A 19,659-nucleotide genomic window follows, 5' to 3' on the forward strand; every position below is an offset into this window, starting at 1 on the left:
AAAGTTGCAGCTTTCGTTTATGTAATGTTAACCTTGCTTTGTCCATTTACATTGACTCTTCCCCTAAGTTATACTCACGTATACCTTGTGAATGAGAGAATAAGAATCTAAATTCTTGAGCTGTATTGTGGACAGTGCTCAGTATTCATTCTCTACAAAGAGTGTTTGTGTATAGGAAGGATGACATGGTGTATTTTATTTATAGAAATTGACTTTCAAGTGGTCTAGAAAGTCTTTCTTTATTCTGATACCTTGATATGCTTTTATTAAGTAGAAGTGCTGAGGAAATTGAAATTTTATGAAAACCTGTTTAAATACAGTCATTTAAAAAATATTCAGGATTTAAGTTATGTGTACTTTTTAGTATACATTATTTTGTTTCAATTAAGGAATTCCTGGTAAAAATTCAGTATTACTTATTGTAGAAAATAGACTTTTATTTTGTTTGTTTTCTAACAGGTTGATCTCTATGTTTGTATGTTTTGTGGTCGGGGAAATAATGAAGATAAATTGCTTTTGTGTGATGGATGTGATGACAGCTATCATACATTTTGTTTAATTCCCCCACTACCTGATGTGCCCAAAGGAGACTGGAGGTGTCCTAAATGTGTTGCTGAGGTACAAGCCTAAACTTTATAGATTCTTTTTTAATTAATAACAATAATATACACATACACACATACAGTAAATCCAATTTCCAAAAGTGCTTGCTTTGTTCTTCAATGTTTAAAATCTCTAAGATTTTTTTTTTTTTTTTTGAGAGAGAGAGAGAGAGAGAGAGAGGGCACAGGTAAGCGAGAGGCAGAAAGAGAGGGAGAGAGAGAGAGAGAAAGAGAGAGGTGGAGCTCATCCAGGGTTCATGTTTTACCTGAAACAGGGCTTGTGCTTACCCGAATCGGCAGAGCACTATCTCTCCTGAAGCAGGGCTCGAGCTCACCCAGTGTGAGACTCGAACTCGTAAGCTGTGAGGTCATGACCTAAGCTGAAGTCAGATGCTTAACAACTGAGCCACCCAGGTGCCCTAAAATATCTAGGATTTTTTAAGAGCAATATTGAATGAAAATGTAACAGTTGTATTATGGCAGTTTGCCTTTCAAAAACTCTTTTTCTGACTATCGGTTAGATAATTCTGTTTATTGCTGTAGGTGAATGATACTCTTGCTCAGAACGTTCATATTCCTGGAAACCTGGCTGGCTCAGTCGGAAGAGCATGTAACTCTTTTTTTAAATGTTTTATTTTTTTTAATTAATTTTTTTTTTTTTAGTGTTTATTTACTTTTAAGAGAGAGAGAGATGCAGAGCATGAGCGGGGGAGGGGCAGAGAGAGACAGACACAGAATCCCAAGCAGGCTCCAGGCTCTGAGCTGTCAGCACAGAGCCTGATGCGGGGCTCGAACTCACGGACTGTGACATCATGACCTGAGCTGAAATCAGATGCTTAACTGACTGAGCCACCCAGGTGCCCCTAAATTTTTTAAATTAAAAAAAATTTTTTTTAATGTTTATTTTAGAGACAGAGAAACAGAGCACAAGTGGGGTTGGGTAGAGAGAGAGGGGGACAGAATCTGAAACAGGCTCCAGGCTCTGTGCTGACAGCTCCGACGCGGGGCTCGAACTCACAAACTGCGAGATCATGACCTGAGTCAAAGTCGGACACTCAGCTGACTGAGACACCCAGGCACCCCTAAATGTTTTATTTTTGAGAGAGAGAGAGAGAGAGAAAGCGCAGGGGAGTGATAGAGAGGGTGAACAGAGGATCCAAAGCAGGCTCTGTGCTGACAGCAGCGAGCCCAGTGCGGGGCTCGAACTTACAACCGTGAGATCATGACCTGACCCAAAGTCAGACGTTCAACTGACTGAGCCACCCAGCCAGGCTCCCTGTAGCATGTAATTCTTGATCTTGGGGTCATGGGTTCAAGACCCGTGTTGGGTGTAGAGATCACTTAAATAAATGAACTTCAAAAAAAAAAAAAAAAACCAAAGTAGAAATCAGACATAAAGCTCTAGAACTTAGGATTTATGCCTCCAGTTCTCATGTTAACAGATAATGGATAGTATCTATTAGCTTATTTAAATTTTTACTTGATTATTCTAAATTATTCTTATTCAAAGATTACATTGACATTATTGTCCTGAAATACCTAATCCGTTTGCTTAACAGAATGTTGTGGTAGGATATGGAAGGGAAGGAGTTGGCTGGGTTGTATCTAGGTGTATTCAGAGCTTTGAATTATTATTTGTTATTCTCATGGTTAGATGATTCCAAAGCAGTTATACTCTGAGAATTTGTGTTAAGATACTGGTTAGGGTGATTGGTGGTGTGAAACAACCATTCCTATAGCTAGATATTCTAGCAGTCAAGTGGATATCCCTTTATCCATTATCTTTCCTTTGTCTGTGAACATTTATTTTCTCCATTGCTAAATCCACTGGTAAACTGAGAATGAGTAGCATCCCTGGGCTTGATTGCATGTCAGTAGTCCTCCAGGTGTTTGTCTTGGTGCCGAGCTTAACCGACTGAGCCACCCAGGCGCCCCTCTCACCTTGTCTTGGTGCTGAGCTTAATGCCAACTCCAGAGTCTGAAACTGTCTCATTGCCACCTTCCTACTGGAAGGCTGTGAAAATGCAGTTAAGGTTTTAGAACATTATTTACTGATTTCATATTGCAAGTAATTAATACTTGTTTTGCTAAGGTTGATTGGATTTGCTTCCCCTAGGGAAATGATCAAAGAAGGTAATGCCTGAGAGCCTTAATATTTTGTTCATTTTCAGTGAGTTAATCTTAGGTATTTCTTCTTCCTAGGAATGCAATAAACCTCGAGAGGCCTTTGGATTTGAACAAGCTGTACGAGAGTATACACTTCAGAGCTTTGGAGAGATGGCAGATAATTTTAAGTCTGATTATTTCAATATGCCAGTTCATGTGAGTATCTTTCTTTTAGGTCGGTTTGGGGAAGTCTGAAGATTTATCTGTGTCCAAAGCTTTTGGTTTGCTTTTTACTTTCATCATTTTGTGGAAAATCGGGACAGCATGAGAAAGATGATAGAATATTAAATCTAAAGATCAGGGGCCTGGCATCTGTTTCTATTTTTTTCATTTGCTAATGTGGCAGTGTGTACTCTCCTGTTGAGAAATCTGCTTTGATCTTGGAATTGTTTATTAGCCTTCTGTAGGAAATCTTTTATAGAAAACCATGAAGTATGTGGCAGTTGCTCCTTTTGTTGTTACTTGTAATATGAAGTTTGTTCTTCTCCTACGGGATATTGGGCTTTTTAATATCCTTATCCAAAAAATTTGCCAAAGCTATTAAAATTCAGCCTTGATTTTTCCATTTCCTTTTTTCTTTCTTGATGTCCTGGGTCATTTTTATATTTCTTAGTTGGAAAACAGTTTACAGAAAAAGGCAGTTCAAGTTTATTATGTTTTTCTGAACATTTAGGTTGCCTTTAGTATTTCGCTATCCTCATTGGAAAAAGCTAAGAACCTGGTCTTTTCAGCTCTGGAAATAAGACTTTTCATTTTATCATGGGTTTGTGTTCACTTGATCTGCATTTTATGTTTTAGAAGGTTATGGTTATAGTGAGTTAGTAATCTGTAATCTTTGTTTTCCCTGTATAGATGGTTCCTACAGAGCTAGTAGAAAAGGAATTCTGGCGGCTGGTGAGCAGCATTGAAGAAGATGTTATTGTAGAGTATGGAGCTGATATCTCCTCAAAAGACTTTGGAAGTGGATTTCCTGTGAAGGATGGTCGGAGAAAGATGCTGCCAGAAGAAGAGGTGCAGAGCAGATAGTAGTAATTCAAACTTAGCCCAAGCTGATTTAGCCTTTGCATAGTAGAAAACTGCCTTTCTCTAATTTTAAGGGATTGCATTCATTTAAAATATTCAATCTGTAGGATTTGGACATTATATATTATCTTCAGTTTTAAAAACAATACATCCAGGGGCACCTGGGTGGCTCATTCAGTTAAGTGTCCGACTTCCGGCTCAGGTCATGATCTCACAGTCCGTGACGGGCTCTGTGCTGACGACTCAGAGCCTGGAGCCTGCTTTGGATTCTCTCTCACTCTCTCTCTGCCCCTCCCCTGCTCATGCTGTGTCTTTCTCTCTCAAAAAATAAACAAACATTAAAAAAAAATTAAAAACAATACATTCAAAGTACCCTTAAAAATTTAACTTTGCATTAAAAAAAACCTTTTTTTTTTTTTTTAATGTTTATTTTTGAGAGAGAGAAAGACAGTGAGGGAGGGAGGAGTAGAGACAGGGAGACACAGAATCTGAAGCAGGCTTCAGACTCTGAGCTGTTAACACAGAGCCCAACGCAGGGCTTGAACTCACGAACTGTGAGATCATGACCTGAGCTGAAGTTGGAACACTTAACCGACTCAGCCACCCAGGCACCCCTTAAGTTTGCATTTTATTATTACTGTTATTATTTTTTCTCCCCACTCTCCCATTAACTTTGCATTTTAAAACCATTTTAGTTTATTTTTATTTTTATTAAAATCTTTTTTTAACATTTGTGCCTTTTGAGAAACAGAGCACAGCAGGGGTGGAGCAGAGAGAGAGGGAGACACAGAATCTGAAGCAGACTCTAGGCTCTGAGCTGTTAGCACAGCTAAGACCCACACACTGTGAGATCATGACACTCAAAGTCGGACGGATGCTTAACTGACTGAGCTACCCAGGCGCCCCAAAACCATTTTAATTAGTTTAATTTTTTTTTTATGTTTATTCTTGAGAGACAGAGCATGAGTGGGGGAGGGGCAAAGAGAGAGAGAGAGAGAGGAAGACACAGAATCTGAAGCAGGCTCCAGGCTCTGAGCTGTCAGCACAGAGCCCAATGTGGGGCTTGAACCCACCAACTGTGAGATCATGACCTAAGCTGAAGTTGGACACCCAACCGACTGAGCCACCCAGGTGCCCCAACCATTTTAATTAGTTTAAAACTTTGATTCCAGTTAAAAAAATTTTGCCTCTTTGTGTTTGTAGTGATTTAAGATTTTTTTAAAAAGAGTTACATTTCTTGATAGGTTCAAAATTAAGTTTCCTTTAACACCTGAGCAGGTAGGTTTTCAAATAATGCATTTAAACTGTAATATATATTGAAGTTCTGTCAAATAGGAGATGACCCTTATGTATAAAGCTGAATTAAGATGATCATTCACTTCTTTTTCTCATTATTTTGGTCCTTTTCACTTTTCCTTTCCTTCTATATTGGCAGTGATTAAGAATTTTATTTCCTATGAAAAGAGTTACACATGGTTAAAAAAAAAAAGTTATATAGTGCAGAAGGATATATAGTTAAAAGAATATCCTGGGGCGCCTGGGTGGCTCAGTCGGTTGTGTCCGACTTCAGCTCAGATCATGCTTCTTGAAGTTTGTGTGTTCAAGCCCCATGTCAAGCTCTGTGCTGACAGCTCAGCCTGGAGCCTGCTTGGGATTCTGTGTCTCCCCCTCTCTCTGCCCCTCCCATGCTCATGCTCTGTCTCTTGATAATAAATAGAGATTTAAAAAAAAATAAAAAAGAATAACTATCCCAGTTCTCTTAAGGTTAGTATTTGCAAGGTATATCTTTTTAACATTCTTTTACTTTGAATCTGTTTGTATCTTAGAATCTAAAGTGTGTTTTTTGTAGGAGGATATGATTGGATCTTGCCGCCTTAAAACAAAAAATGCTTATTTTTATTTATTTTTGAGAGCGTTGTACATGTGCGTGCATGCCAACAGGGGAGGGGCAGAGAGAGGGAGGGAGAGAGTCCCAAGTAGGCTCCGTGCTCTTAGCATAAAGCCCAACAGGGGGTTTGAACTGTGAGGTCACGACCTGAGCCAAAATCAGGAGTCGGCCACTTAACCAACTGAGCCACCCAGGTGCCCCAGGATCTTGCTTTTTTAAAAAACCTAGTCTGAGGGTTGCCTTTTGATTGGAGTATTAGTGTATTTACACTTAATATAATTACTGACACGGTTGATTCATGTCTGTTCATTTTGTGATTTTGTGTCTTGTGGTTTTTTTTGTTCCTCTGTCTCTGTGGCCTTTTTTTGGTGTTAAACAGATATTTTTCATAATACCATTTTAATTCCTCTAGATTTTTTTGTTTTGCATATATGCTTTTTAGTTATTTAGTGGTTCTAGGAATTATAATATGCATCTTATTTATTTATAAAAGTTTATTTTTGAGAGAGAGAGAGAGAGAGAGGGAGGGAGTACACGTGTGTGCATGGGAAGGGCAGAAAGAGAGGGAGAGAGAGAATCCCGAGCATGTTCCATGCTGAGTGCATAGCCTGACTCGGGGCTCGATTTCATGAACTGTGAGGTCATGACTTGAGCCAAGATGAAGAGTCAGGAACTTAATTGACAGAGCCACCCAGGTGCCCCTTTTGCCCCTTTTTAACTTTTTAAATGGTCTTTACACAGCCTACTTTATGTTAATATTGACTTAATTCTGGTGAATATAGCAACTTTTTTCTTCATTTCCCACTGTATTGTTATACATTATGTCTACATATTGTATAAACACGACAACACAGCAATAAAATTATTACTTTAAACCATCTTTTTTAAAAAGGTAAGAGAAGGTAAAAAATACACATATACTCTTTTACCTATTTACTCACAAATACACCATTTCTGATGCTCTTCATTTATTCCTGTGGGATCCAACTTACTTTTTCAGGTCATTTTCTTTCAGGCTGGAAGACTGCTTTTATTTGTAGTATGGGTCTGCTAAGGAATGAATTTTTTCAGTCTTTGCTTATCTGGGAATGTTTTTATTCAGGCTTTTAGTCTTTCAGTTGTAAATGCTTCTCAGTTTTTTGTCGTGTTCTGTTGTTTGCCTTTAGTTGATTTATAGTGCCTTAGAAATGGCTGTTTTGATAATTTTGTCCAGATTTATCTTTGTTTTTTGTGGAGGGGAATTGCCCAACCTCTCCATATTACCACTGCTGGAAATTCTTTACAATTAAAAGTCTCCCTCCTACCCAGATCACCAATGTAACAGAGGAAGACACTATTTCATCTTCTAGCTGTTCTTCAGATACAGTGATCTATGCAAGCATTTTATTTATTTATTTATTTATTTATTTATTTATTTATTTATTTATAAAGTTTATTTTTGACAGAGAGAGAGAGAGAGACAGAGCATGAGTCAGGGAGGGGCAGAGGGGGCAGAGAGAGGGAAACAGAATCCGAAGCAGGCTTCAGGCTCTGAGCTGTCAGCACAGAGCCTGATGCAGGGCTCGAACTCACGAACCAAACCGCGAGATCATGACCTGAGCCGAAGTTGGACGCTCAACTGACTGAGCCACCCAGGCGCCCCTCTATGCAAGCATTTATACATCACACATGCAGAATTGTATATTCTTTTTTTTTTTAATTTTTTTTTAATGTTTATTTATTTTTGAGACAGAGAGAGACAGAGCATGAACGGGGGAGGGGCAGAGAGAGAGGGAGACACAGAATCGGAAGCAGGCTCCAGGCTCTGAGCCATCAGCCCAGAGCCCGACGCGGGGCTCGAACTCATGGACCGTGAGATCGTGACCTGAGCTGAAGTCGGACGCTTAACCGACTGAGCCACCCAGGCGCCCCTGCATATTCTTTTTAAAAAGAAATGGTGTATACTACTTACGTGGTCTTACCCTTTTTGTTTTTTGTTTTTGAGTCCCTTCAGGCCCTGTTCAGTCCATCCTAATTCCTTATAGCATTACTTACCCAGTTTATTCATGGTACCATCTCATTGGATATTATGCCAACCAGTATCTGAGCACTTAATGTGTGCTGAATTAAGTTTTCATTTTGTTTCATTTCTTTATGATCAAAAGTTACATCTTTTGGCTTTCTTATTATTTTAGCCTTATTATATTTTTCCTTCTGCGTAGGTAGAGTACAGGTTGGAATAATCAGGTTAGGATAATATAGATTAGAGAATACACATTGGGTTTTACCAAGGGAGAAAGAGAATGATTACAATAGATGGAGAACATAGATAATATACAGATGGTTTGTTCAGTATCACTGAATTTAATCTGGTTTTTATAGGTATAAGGAAACACATCAGAGTTTCTTTATACCCTTCCTTTGCCAAGTGGTGGGCAATTACTGAATTATTGGGAAGAGACTTTTTCTGCCTTTTTCTGAATTTTGTTTCTGTTCTGAATTTTTTTTATTAAAAAAACTTTTTTTTAATGTTTATTTTTGACAGAGAAAGAGACAGAGTGTGAGCAGGGGAGGGATAGAGAGAGAAAGAGACATAGGATCTGAAGCAGGCTCCAGGCTTCAAACTGTCAGCACAGAGCCTTATGCGGGGCTCAGACTCGTGAGCCGCGAGATCATGACCTTAGCCAAAGTTGGACACTCAACCGACTGAGCCACCCAGGCGCCCCTGTTCTGAATTTTTAAGTTGTTCTTAAACAGATATTTATATCTTCTGATCTTAAAAACAAGGTCACAGAGATTTTAAAGATTATTTTAAGTGTCAAACCTAAGCACCTAATATTAATAATACAGATATTAGTCTTTCTCCATGTTTGAGTTTTAAATTTTTTTTTTTTTCAACGTTTATTTATTTTTGGGACAGAGAGAGACAGAGCATGAATGGGGGAGGGGCAGAGAGAGAGGGAGACACAGAATCGGAAACAGGCTCCAGGCTCTGAGCCATCAGCCCAGAGCCTGACGCGGGGCTCGAACTCACAGACCGCGAGATCGTGACCTGGCTGAAGTCGGACGCTTAACCGACTGCGCCACCCAGGCGCCCTCCATGTTTGAGTTTTAAATGAATATCTATTTCTGCTTTTGCTCTATTCACCTTCATGAATGTGGAGAAATGCTGGGCTGTAACCAACCATAGTATAAAGAGACAGATGATACAACTTTTTTTCTAGACTGGATCATGGATTTGCTCTTTGTTTTCTAAGCAGTAATGTTTTTCACAGGATACTTTTGTTGTGTTTAAAGATAGAATGAGAGGACTTCTTTATTACAAAAGGATTTTAAGGACTAATTAGAGTTTGTGTAAAACCTTCAGACTTTTTATACTTAATATCAGTTACGGTAAAGTTACTGTACTAGAATAGCAGATAACTACCAACATTTCACTAGGCGTTGTACATTTGTGTTGAACTTCTGCATGAGATAGCTCTTGGTATCTGATAGCATATTTCTCTGGAGTCATAGTTTACTGGAGAAGTATTTCTGAAGTTAATATATTGTCTTATGAATACAATGTGCTCTACCAACAGGGCTTCTAAGGAATAAAAATAGGCACAGAACTTGAAACCTTGGGAACATTTTTTTCTTCTTGTCCTTGGCTCCATATTAAGTCATTGACTAAATCCTGTTAGTTCATTTTTCATTATTTTCTGTAGGACTGGCCTCTTTTCATACCCGCTACTACCATCTTTGTCTAGGTCCTGTCACATCATGTTGGGATGATTGTCATAATCTTAAATAATGACCACTTGTGTTTGGAGTCCCCAAGACCATCTCCAGGTTCGGTGATTTTCTGGGAGGACTCATGGCTATGATTACTATAGTGAAAGAATACAAAGCAAAATCAGCAAAGGGAAAAGATGCATGGCCCAAATCCAGAGAAAACCAGGTAGAAGCATCCAAGAGTCCTCCTAATGGAGTTACATAGAAGGCACTAGTATCAAATTGACAATGTGTAGGAAGTATTGCCTACCAGGGAAGCTCATTAGTGACCCAACTCAAGGTTTTTATTGGAGGCTGGTGACCTGGGCATCCTCTGCTTAACACATACTATAAAATCCCAAACTCCCAGAAGGAAAGCAAGTGTACATAAACTACATTGTATGGTCTAGGCATCATAAATCACTCTTTTTATTAGTGTAGGGAGCTGTCTGCCATGTAAGTTTCCACATACCAGCCAAGAGAACTTTAAGTAGGCTTTTTGAAGAATAGTAGTCTTAGGCCTGTTATGTTAACCAGATTTTCTGCTTACTGCTCGTCTCTGCAGTCATTTTAAATATATTGCTTTGGGGCGCCTGGGTGGCTCAGTCGGTTAAGCGTCCGACTTCAGCTCAGGTCATGATCTTGCGGTTCGTGAGTTCAAGCCCCGCGTCGGGCTCTGTGCTGACAGCTCAGAGCCTGGAGCCTGTTTCAGATTCTGTGTCTCCCTCTCTCTCTCTCTCTGACCCTCCCCTGTTCATGCTCTGTCTCTCTGTTTCAAAAATAAATAAACGTTAAAAAAATTTAAATATATTGCTTTTACTTAACATGTTAAGGTTGAGACGTCTTCTGGAGTTCATTATGCAGTTCTGTCTACTTTTGTTTATGTTTCAAACTTTCCGTAAACAAAAGTTTAAGAATATTTAAGATACTATGTTTATACTGTTTCATTTTTCAGATTCTGTTTTATTTCTTTTCTGAATATAGGATAAAACCCAAGCTTCTTAATTTAAGGTTAAAGGTCCATTCTTCTTTTCTAGTCTTATTTCCTGTGTTTCTGAGTATGACTAATTTCAGTCTTCCCCTTCACCAGCCAGGACAGTATATATTCTGTCTTTCTGTCATTCATTGTCACATCTTATCTATTTTTCTAAGCTTTACTCAGGTTCTTCTTTTGTATAAAGTTTTCCTGGGGTGCCTAGGTGGCTCAGTCGATTGAGCCTCTGACTTCGGCTCAGCTCATGATCTCGCGGTTCACGAGTTTGAGCCCTGCATGAGGCTCTGTGCTGACAGTTTGGAGCCTGGAGCCTGCTTCAGATTCTGTGTCTCCCTCTCTCTCTGCCCCTCCCCTGCTCACACTCTGTCTCTCTCTGTCTGTGTCTGTCTCAAAAATAAATAAACATTAATATTAAAAAAAAAAGTTTTCTTAATGATGCAAGCCCACACTAATTACTATTGTCCTCTGAAGAACTAAAGAATTTACTCTTTTATCTGTGTTTGGGGTTTCATGTGTATATTGTTGTCTTGAAACTTTTTGTATGTAGGTCTTACCTCTTCAACTAGATTGATTATGTTTTCACACAACCAGCTGACCAACCAACTAAAAAACATATTGAACAGTATTTTTTGAAAACCTTTTTTAAAAAGCATATTGAGGGTATGAATCGTATTTCATTACTATTTCTTTGTTTTTAATTTTTTTTAATGTTTATTTATTATTGAAAGACAGGGAGAGACAGAGCATGAGAATGGGAGGGGCAGAGAGGAGGAGACACAGAATCTGAAGCAGGCTCCAGGCTCCAAGCTATCAGCACAGAGCCTGACATGGGACTTGAACTCACAAACTGCGAGATTATGACCTGAGCCAAAGTTGGATGCTTAACTGACTGAGCCACTTTACTATTTCTTAATGGCATTCGTACTTATTTTTTTAATATTAAATATAATTTATTGTCAAGTTGGTTTCCATACAACACTCAGTGCTCATCCCAACAGGTGCCCTCCTCAATACCCATCACCCCCTTTCCCGTCTCTCCCACACCCCATCAACCTTCAGTTTGTTCGCAGTATTTAAGAGTCTCTTATGGTTTGCCTCCTTCCCTCTATGTACCTTTTTTTTCCCTCCCTTCCTCTCCCCCATGGTCTTCTGTTAAGTTTCTCGGGATCCACATATGAGTGAAAACATAATGGTATCTGTCTTTCTCTGCCTGACTTATTTCACTTAGCATAATACTCTCCTGTTCCATCCACGTTGCTACAAATGGCCAGATTTCATTCTTTCTCATTGCCAAGTAGTATTCCATTGTGTATATAAACCACATCTTTATCCATTCATCAGTTGATGGACATTTAGGCTTTTTCCATAATTTGGCTATTGTTGAAAGTGCTGTTATAAATAAACATTGGGGTACAAGTGCCCCTATACATCAGCACTCCTGTATCCCCTGGGTAAATTCCTAGCCGTGCTATTGCTGGATCATAGGGTAGATCTATTTTTAATTTTTTTGAGGAACCTCCACACTGTTTTCCCGAGTGGCTGCACCAGTTTGCATGGAATTCCTACTTAAACCTATGATGGACTTTCTTATTTTGTCCTCTGCGACTCTTAACTACATATTTATAGTTTCCATTTTTTTGTGCTACAATGTGGATGATATCCTCAAATCTGACTTCTAGTTGACACATTCTGTCTTCAGCTTTGTCATTGGCTGTTAAAGCTCTTACTTTGAGGGTTTTATTTTTTCAACTCTGTATTGTGGAAAGTGCAAATAATAATGAACTTTCCTCCTTCCCTCAGTACCTGGCATCCACGTTTAGCAGTTTTGGACTACCTGATAGAAGGCAGCTGGGTTCACTTTCTTCTTTGTGCATTCAGTCTGTTGTGATGTTACATATCACGTATCCTCTGGAAAATTCACACTACATCCCTGTAAGAATGAGTGTAAAAAGGCAAATAACATCTTAACAGTTCCTATGAGCATAGTTTGACTTTGCATAGTCCCGGAAATAGTTCTGGGTTCCCTGGACCCCACTTTGAGAACTGCTCCCAGCAAGGATGATAAGCACTTTAAGGCTTCATAATGGTTTCAGGGTAGGCTTTTGAAACTCAGTGTCCAGCCCTTATATCCAGAGAAGCCTCTATGAAAACTCAGTCAGTAGCTTTCCTTTTTCATTCTGCCTTTCTTTCCTTTTTCTTTGTTTCTGGAAACTGGAAATTCTTTTTTCTTTTGAGTTCATCTATGAAACAAATGTTTTCATTATTATAATTTATCCAGTATTTCTAGGTGAGTTGCTAGTGGGGGTGGTAATGGTGACTTTCTGTGTCATCTTAGTCTTTGCTGTTGGCATAAATGCAGGATTACATATCGTAGTATTCTGTTTTCACAATATCTGGCACCATGCTATAAATATTTGGGGAAGTTATACTACTAGGGATAAAATAGAAATATAATACTGTCCTATTAAAATGAGTCTCACATAATTTTATAGTAGTGTATTTGAGGGAGGAGTAGTAAAAAAAATTGCTTATATGCTTCAGAATAAACCAGAGGTATCTGAAATAACTAAAGGGAAATCTAAATGCCAGCTAGACAGGAGACAGAATTGAATAGGTATATGAGTTACATGTTGCAGAGAGCAAAGAGCACGATTCTATGGACTAGATTATTATAAATATTATATACAATTTTTACCTTATTTTAAAAGACTCCCTTGAAATTTCTATTGGGCACGTGTCATTTCTGATCTTTCATTTACATCTTTTTTTTTTTTTTCTTTATAGGAGTATGCACTTTCTGGTTGGAATTTGAATAATATGCCTGTCCTAGAGCAGTCTGTTCTTGCACACATTAATGTAGACATCTCTGGTATGAAAGTGCCATGGCTCTATGTGGGAATGTGTTTTTCTTCTTTCTGCTGGCACATTGAAGATCACTGGAGTTATTCCATCAACTATTTACACTGGTATATATGATCTTTGTTATATGTTTAGTAACCGTTTTAAAGGTGTGTTATAGTATTAGGTGATATGTTAGTAAGAGCTGAATTTAAAAGTATTTCCTATCCAAAGTAGGGTAACATATTGAGAAGTGTAGAGGTCTAAGGATATGTATATCTCAGATACCTTCCCTTTTAAAATATGTGCATGCAGCAGAGCCTAGAGTTTTATTTTTTTATTTTTATTTTTAAACTATTTTTGAGAGAGAGAGGGAGAGGAGAGAGAGAGAGAGCAAGCATGTGCGTGAGCAGGGGAGGGGCAGAGGGAGAGAAAATCCCAGGCAGGCTCCACACTGTCAGCGCAGAGCCTGATTCGGGGCTTGAACTCATTAACTGTGAGATCATCACATGAGCTGAAGTAGGACGCTTAACCAGCTGAGCCACCCAGGTGCCCTCAGAGCCTAGAGTTTTAGACCAAATGATACTTATTTGGTGTACATGAAAATTACTTGGTGTATCTTTTGATATTCAAGGTAGAATGTTCAAAGCGTGTATGTAATTAAGATCTGACTAAACCTTCAGTATTGGAAATTATCAAATGATTTTTTTTTCTCTTTGATAACATTTTCCCTAAAAATGCCTGTTACATGTGTATTCATTAAATTTGTTGGCTGAATTTTTTTGTATCTCCCCCATAGCTTTTATTTTCTTGCCCAGTTCCTTGTCCATTATTATGATATCAACTATATGATGTTTTTTTTTTCCCATTTGGAAGATACTACTCAAATCACTCTTTGCAGTGGAAAACTATAGTGATTGTATTTCTCTGCTTTATCACAGTGCTGTTTAATATGATAACTGCTAGCTAAATGTGGCTATTTAAATTTGTTAAGAATGGGGCACCTGGGTGGCTTAGTTGGGTAAGCATCTGACTTCAGCTCAGGTCACGATCTTGTGGTTTGGTTCGTGAGTTCGAGCCCTGCATCGGGCTCTGTGCTGACAGCTCAGAGCCTGGAGCCTGCTTCAGATTCTGTGTCTCCTCTCTCTGCCCCTCCTTGACTCATCCTCTGTCTCTCTCCCAGAAATAAATAAACATTAAAAACAATCTTTTTTTAATTAAGATACAATTAAAAATGTAATTCCTCAGTTATAGGAAACATATTTCAAGTGCTTTATGGTCACAGGTGACTAGGGCTGTATGTATTGGTTAGCACAGCTATAGAACATTCTCATGATTATAGTAAGTTCTGTTAGAGACAGCACTGTGGATTGTATTAGGATTAGGAAATGCAGCTATTTTATAAATATAGTATGACTCATTAAATCCATTTCCTAGGAGTACAATTTAGTATTATAAATGAACTCTAGTCCGCTAAAGTCTGGTACATTAATGGGGCCAGTTTGGTCCTTAAGATTTATAGATAGAATTCTTTAAGTTTTCAACAATTTCCAGCCTTGCCTTATTTTGTTGGATAGTAAATCAACTTAATGAAGTTATGTAAAAGTAGTCTAGAGAGTACTGACTTTGACTTTGGTCGTTGTGGGGATAATTGGAATGTCCAGTGGACTTGAAATCAAGGTACCATGTCAGTATCCTTTAGAATGATGTTGGTTTTTCAGATAGGATCTTTCCTGTTTGAAATACTATTTGTTGATCTACCTTAAAGAGTTCATGTGCTTTGAATTGCTTTTCTGATAGTAGTGATAAGTATGTGCCTGCCTGTTTATATACTCTTGCCTTACCTTCTTTATGAACAATAGCTCATCAAACAATAGATTTATGAGTTGGTTTGCCAGGATTCAGGGTATATAATTTATGACCATGGGACAAACAAAATTAATTATAAATTAGTGGATTTGCATGAGAGACCCTGGCCTCATTGGTACCATGCTCACCTAGTTAAACAGTTGTTTCTTTTGCTAGGGGGGAACCAAAGACCTGGTATGGTGTGCCATCTCATGCTGCAGAACAACTGGAGGAGGTGATGAGGGAGCTGGCCCCTGAGTTATTTGAATCCCAGCCTGATCTCCTGCATCAGTTAGTCACCATCATGAATCCCAATGTACTGATGGAGCATGGTGTGCCTGTGAGTCTTTTCGGGTCTCCTTTTAGTATTTTTACTTTAAATTTATGTTCGCTTTTTATCAGAATCACAACATATGCTTTGTTTTGTAACTGGAAGCAAAAGATCATGTCATTTTCTAGCCAAATTAGAATTTATATTCTGAAGGGAAGAACATTTTTTTGGTTAAGAGGTGTTTTAAAGTATTCATCATATTTTATGTATAACTACCTATGAAAATAGTCTTCTGTTTTCAGTAAACCATTATGTCCTGGTCTTAACAAAAATCTTGTATTCCTTATTAACCTTGTTTAGTCAAAGTGTAAGTATTTTAAGTGATAGTTGTAATAACTAATGTCTATCCTTTGGAGATCATTTTTCATGTAAAGATTTCACAGCCTCTTTTTATATGCAATAATGAAATATACTATGGATACTTTTTTTACTTTTCAACTTGGTTTTGATAATGATTATTAAATTTAAGCCACTAATACCTGATAAAGTATAAATATATACAGATTTGCTGTATATATTCAAATATTCATCACACCCTTAATGAGAAAGTAGTTTGAGTAATAGTAGTGTTAGTTTGTCTTTGAAGAGTGAATGTGTACTAGAATCTGAGACTTTTTTTTTTTTTTAAGGTTTATTTTTGAGAGAGAGAGATAGGAGCGCAAGCAGGGAAGGGGCAGAGAGAAAGGGAGACGGAGAATCTAAAGCAGGCTCCAGTCTCTGAGCTATCAGCACAGAGCCCGACATGGGGCTTGAACTCATGAGCTGTGAGATCATGACTTGAGCCGAGGTCAGATGCTTAACTGAGCTGAGCCACCCAGGTGCCACAAATCTGGGACTTTTCTAAAGACATATAGTATTATTACAAAACTAAGTGGGATTCAGGAAAACTGATTTTGGGGATATTTCAATATTACGTATGAACTAATTAGTTAATTTCCAAAAAATTGTCCAAGAGTAGGAGGAAATTCCATCCTTTTACCATGATTGACAACACAAGGATAAAAGGAGTAAAAGAAAAAATCTCTTAATTGTAAAAATTTTGTCAAGTTTCAGAAACTAGTAGTTCAGTGAGTAACATTTCTCTTTGAAAATTTGTCTCATACTTTCTTTTTATGAATTATTATAATTTGTTATCAGGGACTATTTTAAGAAGGTAGAGTTCTGGCTGCTGCTTTTTTTTTTTTTTTAATTATTTTTGGTAGAGAGAGAGAGAGAAACAGAGCATGGGCGGGGGAGGGGCAGAGAAGGAGACACAGAATCTGAATTAGGCTACAGGCTCTGAGCTGTCAGCACAGAACCTGATGTGGGGCTCAAACCCACGAACCGTGAGATCATGACCTGAGCTGAAGTCAGACACTTAACCGACTGAGCCACCCAGGTACCCCTCGGGCTCCTTTTTAAACCCTGATATTGTCTTCTGATAGGTGTAAATGAATGCTTTACTGTTTTTAATTTTAGAAAGTGCTGCTGAAAGTGACTGATAAAATCTGTTCCCCTTTTTTGTTGTTTTTATTTTGTTTTGTTTTATATCCCTGTTCCCACTTTGCATTTAGGTGTACAGGACCAATCAGTGTGCTGGAGAGTTTGTTGTGACGTTTCCTCGTGCCTATCATTCTGGATTTAACCAGGGCTACAACTTTGCTGAAGCTGTGAACTTCTGTACTGCTGACTGGGTCTGTTCTATAGCAAGTAGCTGTTGTACGTCTACTAACACCCCTGGAAAATGCATCTTAGTTGCCATATTTGCTTAGCTGGGGAGGGGAGGATTCATGAATATTTCAGTCGAGAGTAGAGTGGCTGTTATAATTTAGAAAGTTCAGTTTCCATTACACTTTTTATTTGGAAGATTTTATAGTTCTTATCCATTATTTTCCCCATTCTGTTTGAATTTTAAATGAACAGTTGATATTTTTTGAATCTTTCTTTTCTGAGAGAATGTGGTTCCTCTAGTCTTTGCTTTATCTGAGCAACTTATGGATTTTATAATGACAACCAGATCTTTTTTTTTTTTTTTTTTAAACGTTTATTTATTTTAGGGAGAGTACATGTGCACTAGAGCCAGGGAGGGGTAGAGAGAGAGGGAGACAGAGGATCCTAAGCCGGCTCCGGGCTCTGTGCCAACAGCAGGGAGCCCAATGTGGGGCTTGAACTCACGAACTGCAAGATCATGAACTGAGCGGAAGTTGGAGGCTTAACCGTCTGAGCCATGTAGGTGCCCCTACAACCAGATCTTTTTAAGAATTAATTTTACCGGGGCATCTGGGTGGCTCAGTCGGTTAAGCGTCCAACTGTCGGCTCAGATCGTGGTCTTGAAGCCCGTGAGTTTGAGCCCCGTGTCAGGCTCTGTGCTGACAGCTCAGAGCCTGGAGCCCGCTTGAAATTCTGTGTCTCCCTCTCTGTCTGTCCCCCCTCCCCCCACCACTATACTCTCTCTTTCTCAAAAATAAATAAACATTAAAAAATTAAAAATAAAAGAATTTTACCCATATTTTCCAATATTTAGCTTAGATTTTTAAAATATCCCTTTATTATTTTCCTTTTTATAGACAATTAGTTGATTTTACTCTTCCTGCCATTTTGTTTTTTTATTCCTTTTAAAAAATTTATTTTAAAAGTTACTATGATATTGGGATCTCTGTTGATATACTTTTGTTTAAATGATAATGCCAGTGATTTCTCTTTTGCTTTTTTGTATGAGGTAGATACCAAAAAGTAATTAGATATGATTATGTCATGTTGGTTGGGAAAAGACTGCAAATTTATGATACACTCTTTGACTTTGTTTTTCCTTTAGTGACGCTTTTCTGTCTCTCAACATTTGGGGAGATATATATATATATTTTTTTAAGTATCTTTTTTTTAATGTTTATTTATTTTGAGAAAGAGAGGGAGTGCATGCATGTGTGCTAGCTGGGGAGGTGCAGGGAGAGAGAGAATCTCAAGCAGGCTCTGTGCTGTCAGTGCAGAGCCCATCACGGGGCTCAATCTTAACAGTCGTAAGATGAGTAGGATGCTTAACTGACTGAGCCACCCAGGCGCCCCTTGGGGAGGTGTTTTTTTGTAATACTGGGTCTTATGTTTTCTGTAGCCACCTTAATTTATTAAATTTCATAGTGAATCATTTTTGTTTCCTTGGTTAACGGATGACATGAGTAATCTTATTTGATCTAGTAATTTTGAACGTTATTAGGCTTAAGGAGCAGTATGAGCAAGTTCGAGCTTAGGACTTTTCCTTGGGTTTGAACTCTGTTTTTGTTTTTAAGTTGATTTATTTTGAGAGAGACATAGAGCAAGTGGGGAAGGGGTAGAGAGAGAGGAAGAGAGAAAGAATCCCAAGCAGGCTTTTTGCACTGTCTGCATAGAGCCCGATACAGGGCTTGAACTCATGAACCATGAAATCATGACCTGAGCCGAAGTTGGACACTTAATCAACTGAGCCAATCAGGCTCCCCAAGCTCTATTTTTTTTTTAATTTAACTAACATTTATTAACTTTATGATTTACTTGTTTCTTGGCTAGATGTAGGATAGGAAATAGAGGTAATTCAGAAACAAATTAAAGATGGTTTCTGTCTTTAATGTTTTCACTGTTATTGATGTTTGGCCTTGAGCAGCTCTTTTAATTTCACTGGGCCTAAGTTTTTCACATGGTATATAAAGATGCTAAGATTTGCTTAATAACTTCAAATAAGTGAGATGATATATGTAAAAGTCCTTGAAACTCTGTAGAAGAAGGGTGTGATAGAAATGGGAAATTTTTTTTTTTATTGTCAAGTTAGCCAACATACAGTGTAGTCCTGGCTTCAGGAATAGATCCCCGTGATTCATCACTTATATACAACACTCAATGCTCATCCCAGCAAGTGCCCTCCTCAATGCCCATCACTCATTTTCCCTACCCCCATCAACCCTTAGTTTGTTCTCTGTATTTAAGAGTCTCTTATGGTTTGTCTGTGTCTCTGTCTGTCTCTGACTGACTTATTTCACTGAGCATAATACGCTCCAGTTCCATCCACGTAGGTGCAAATGGCAAGATTTCATTCTTTTTGATTATTGAGTAATACTCCATTGTATATATATATACCACATTGTCTTTATCCATTCATCGTTTGATGGACATTTGGGCTCCTTCCATAATTTGACTATTGTTGAAAGCGCTGCTATAAACATTGGGGTGCATGTGCTCCTTTGAATCAGCACTCCTGTATCCTTTGAATAAATTCCTATTAGTGCTATTG

General features: G+C 38.3%; 1 protein-coding gene across 1 annotated transcript in view; it reads left to right on the top strand.

The window, feature by feature from the left end:
- Nucleotides 1-19,659, top strand: part of KDM5A (lysine demethylase 5A) — a 95,286-nt gene that overhangs the window by 26,610 nt on the left and 49,017 nt on the right. Inside the window, exons 8-13 of the mRNA XM_030321427.2 lie at nt 460-618; nt 2,805-2,924; nt 3,621-3,779; nt 13,190-13,371; nt 15,269-15,431; nt 16,976-17,095. Coding sequence (XP_030177287.1) covers nt 460-618; nt 2,805-2,924; nt 3,621-3,779; nt 13,190-13,371; nt 15,269-15,431; nt 16,976-17,095 — 903 coding nt within the window. The remainder of the gene's footprint in view (nt 1-459; nt 619-2,804; nt 2,925-3,620; nt 3,780-13,189; nt 13,372-15,268; nt 15,432-16,975; nt 17,096-19,659) is intronic.

Source organism: Lynx canadensis, chromosome B4 (genome assembly GCF_007474595.2).
Source record: "Lynx canadensis isolate LIC74 chromosome B4, mLynCan4.pri.v2, whole genome shotgun sequence".
NCBI lineage: Eukaryota > Metazoa > Chordata > Mammalia > Carnivora > Felidae > Lynx > Lynx canadensis.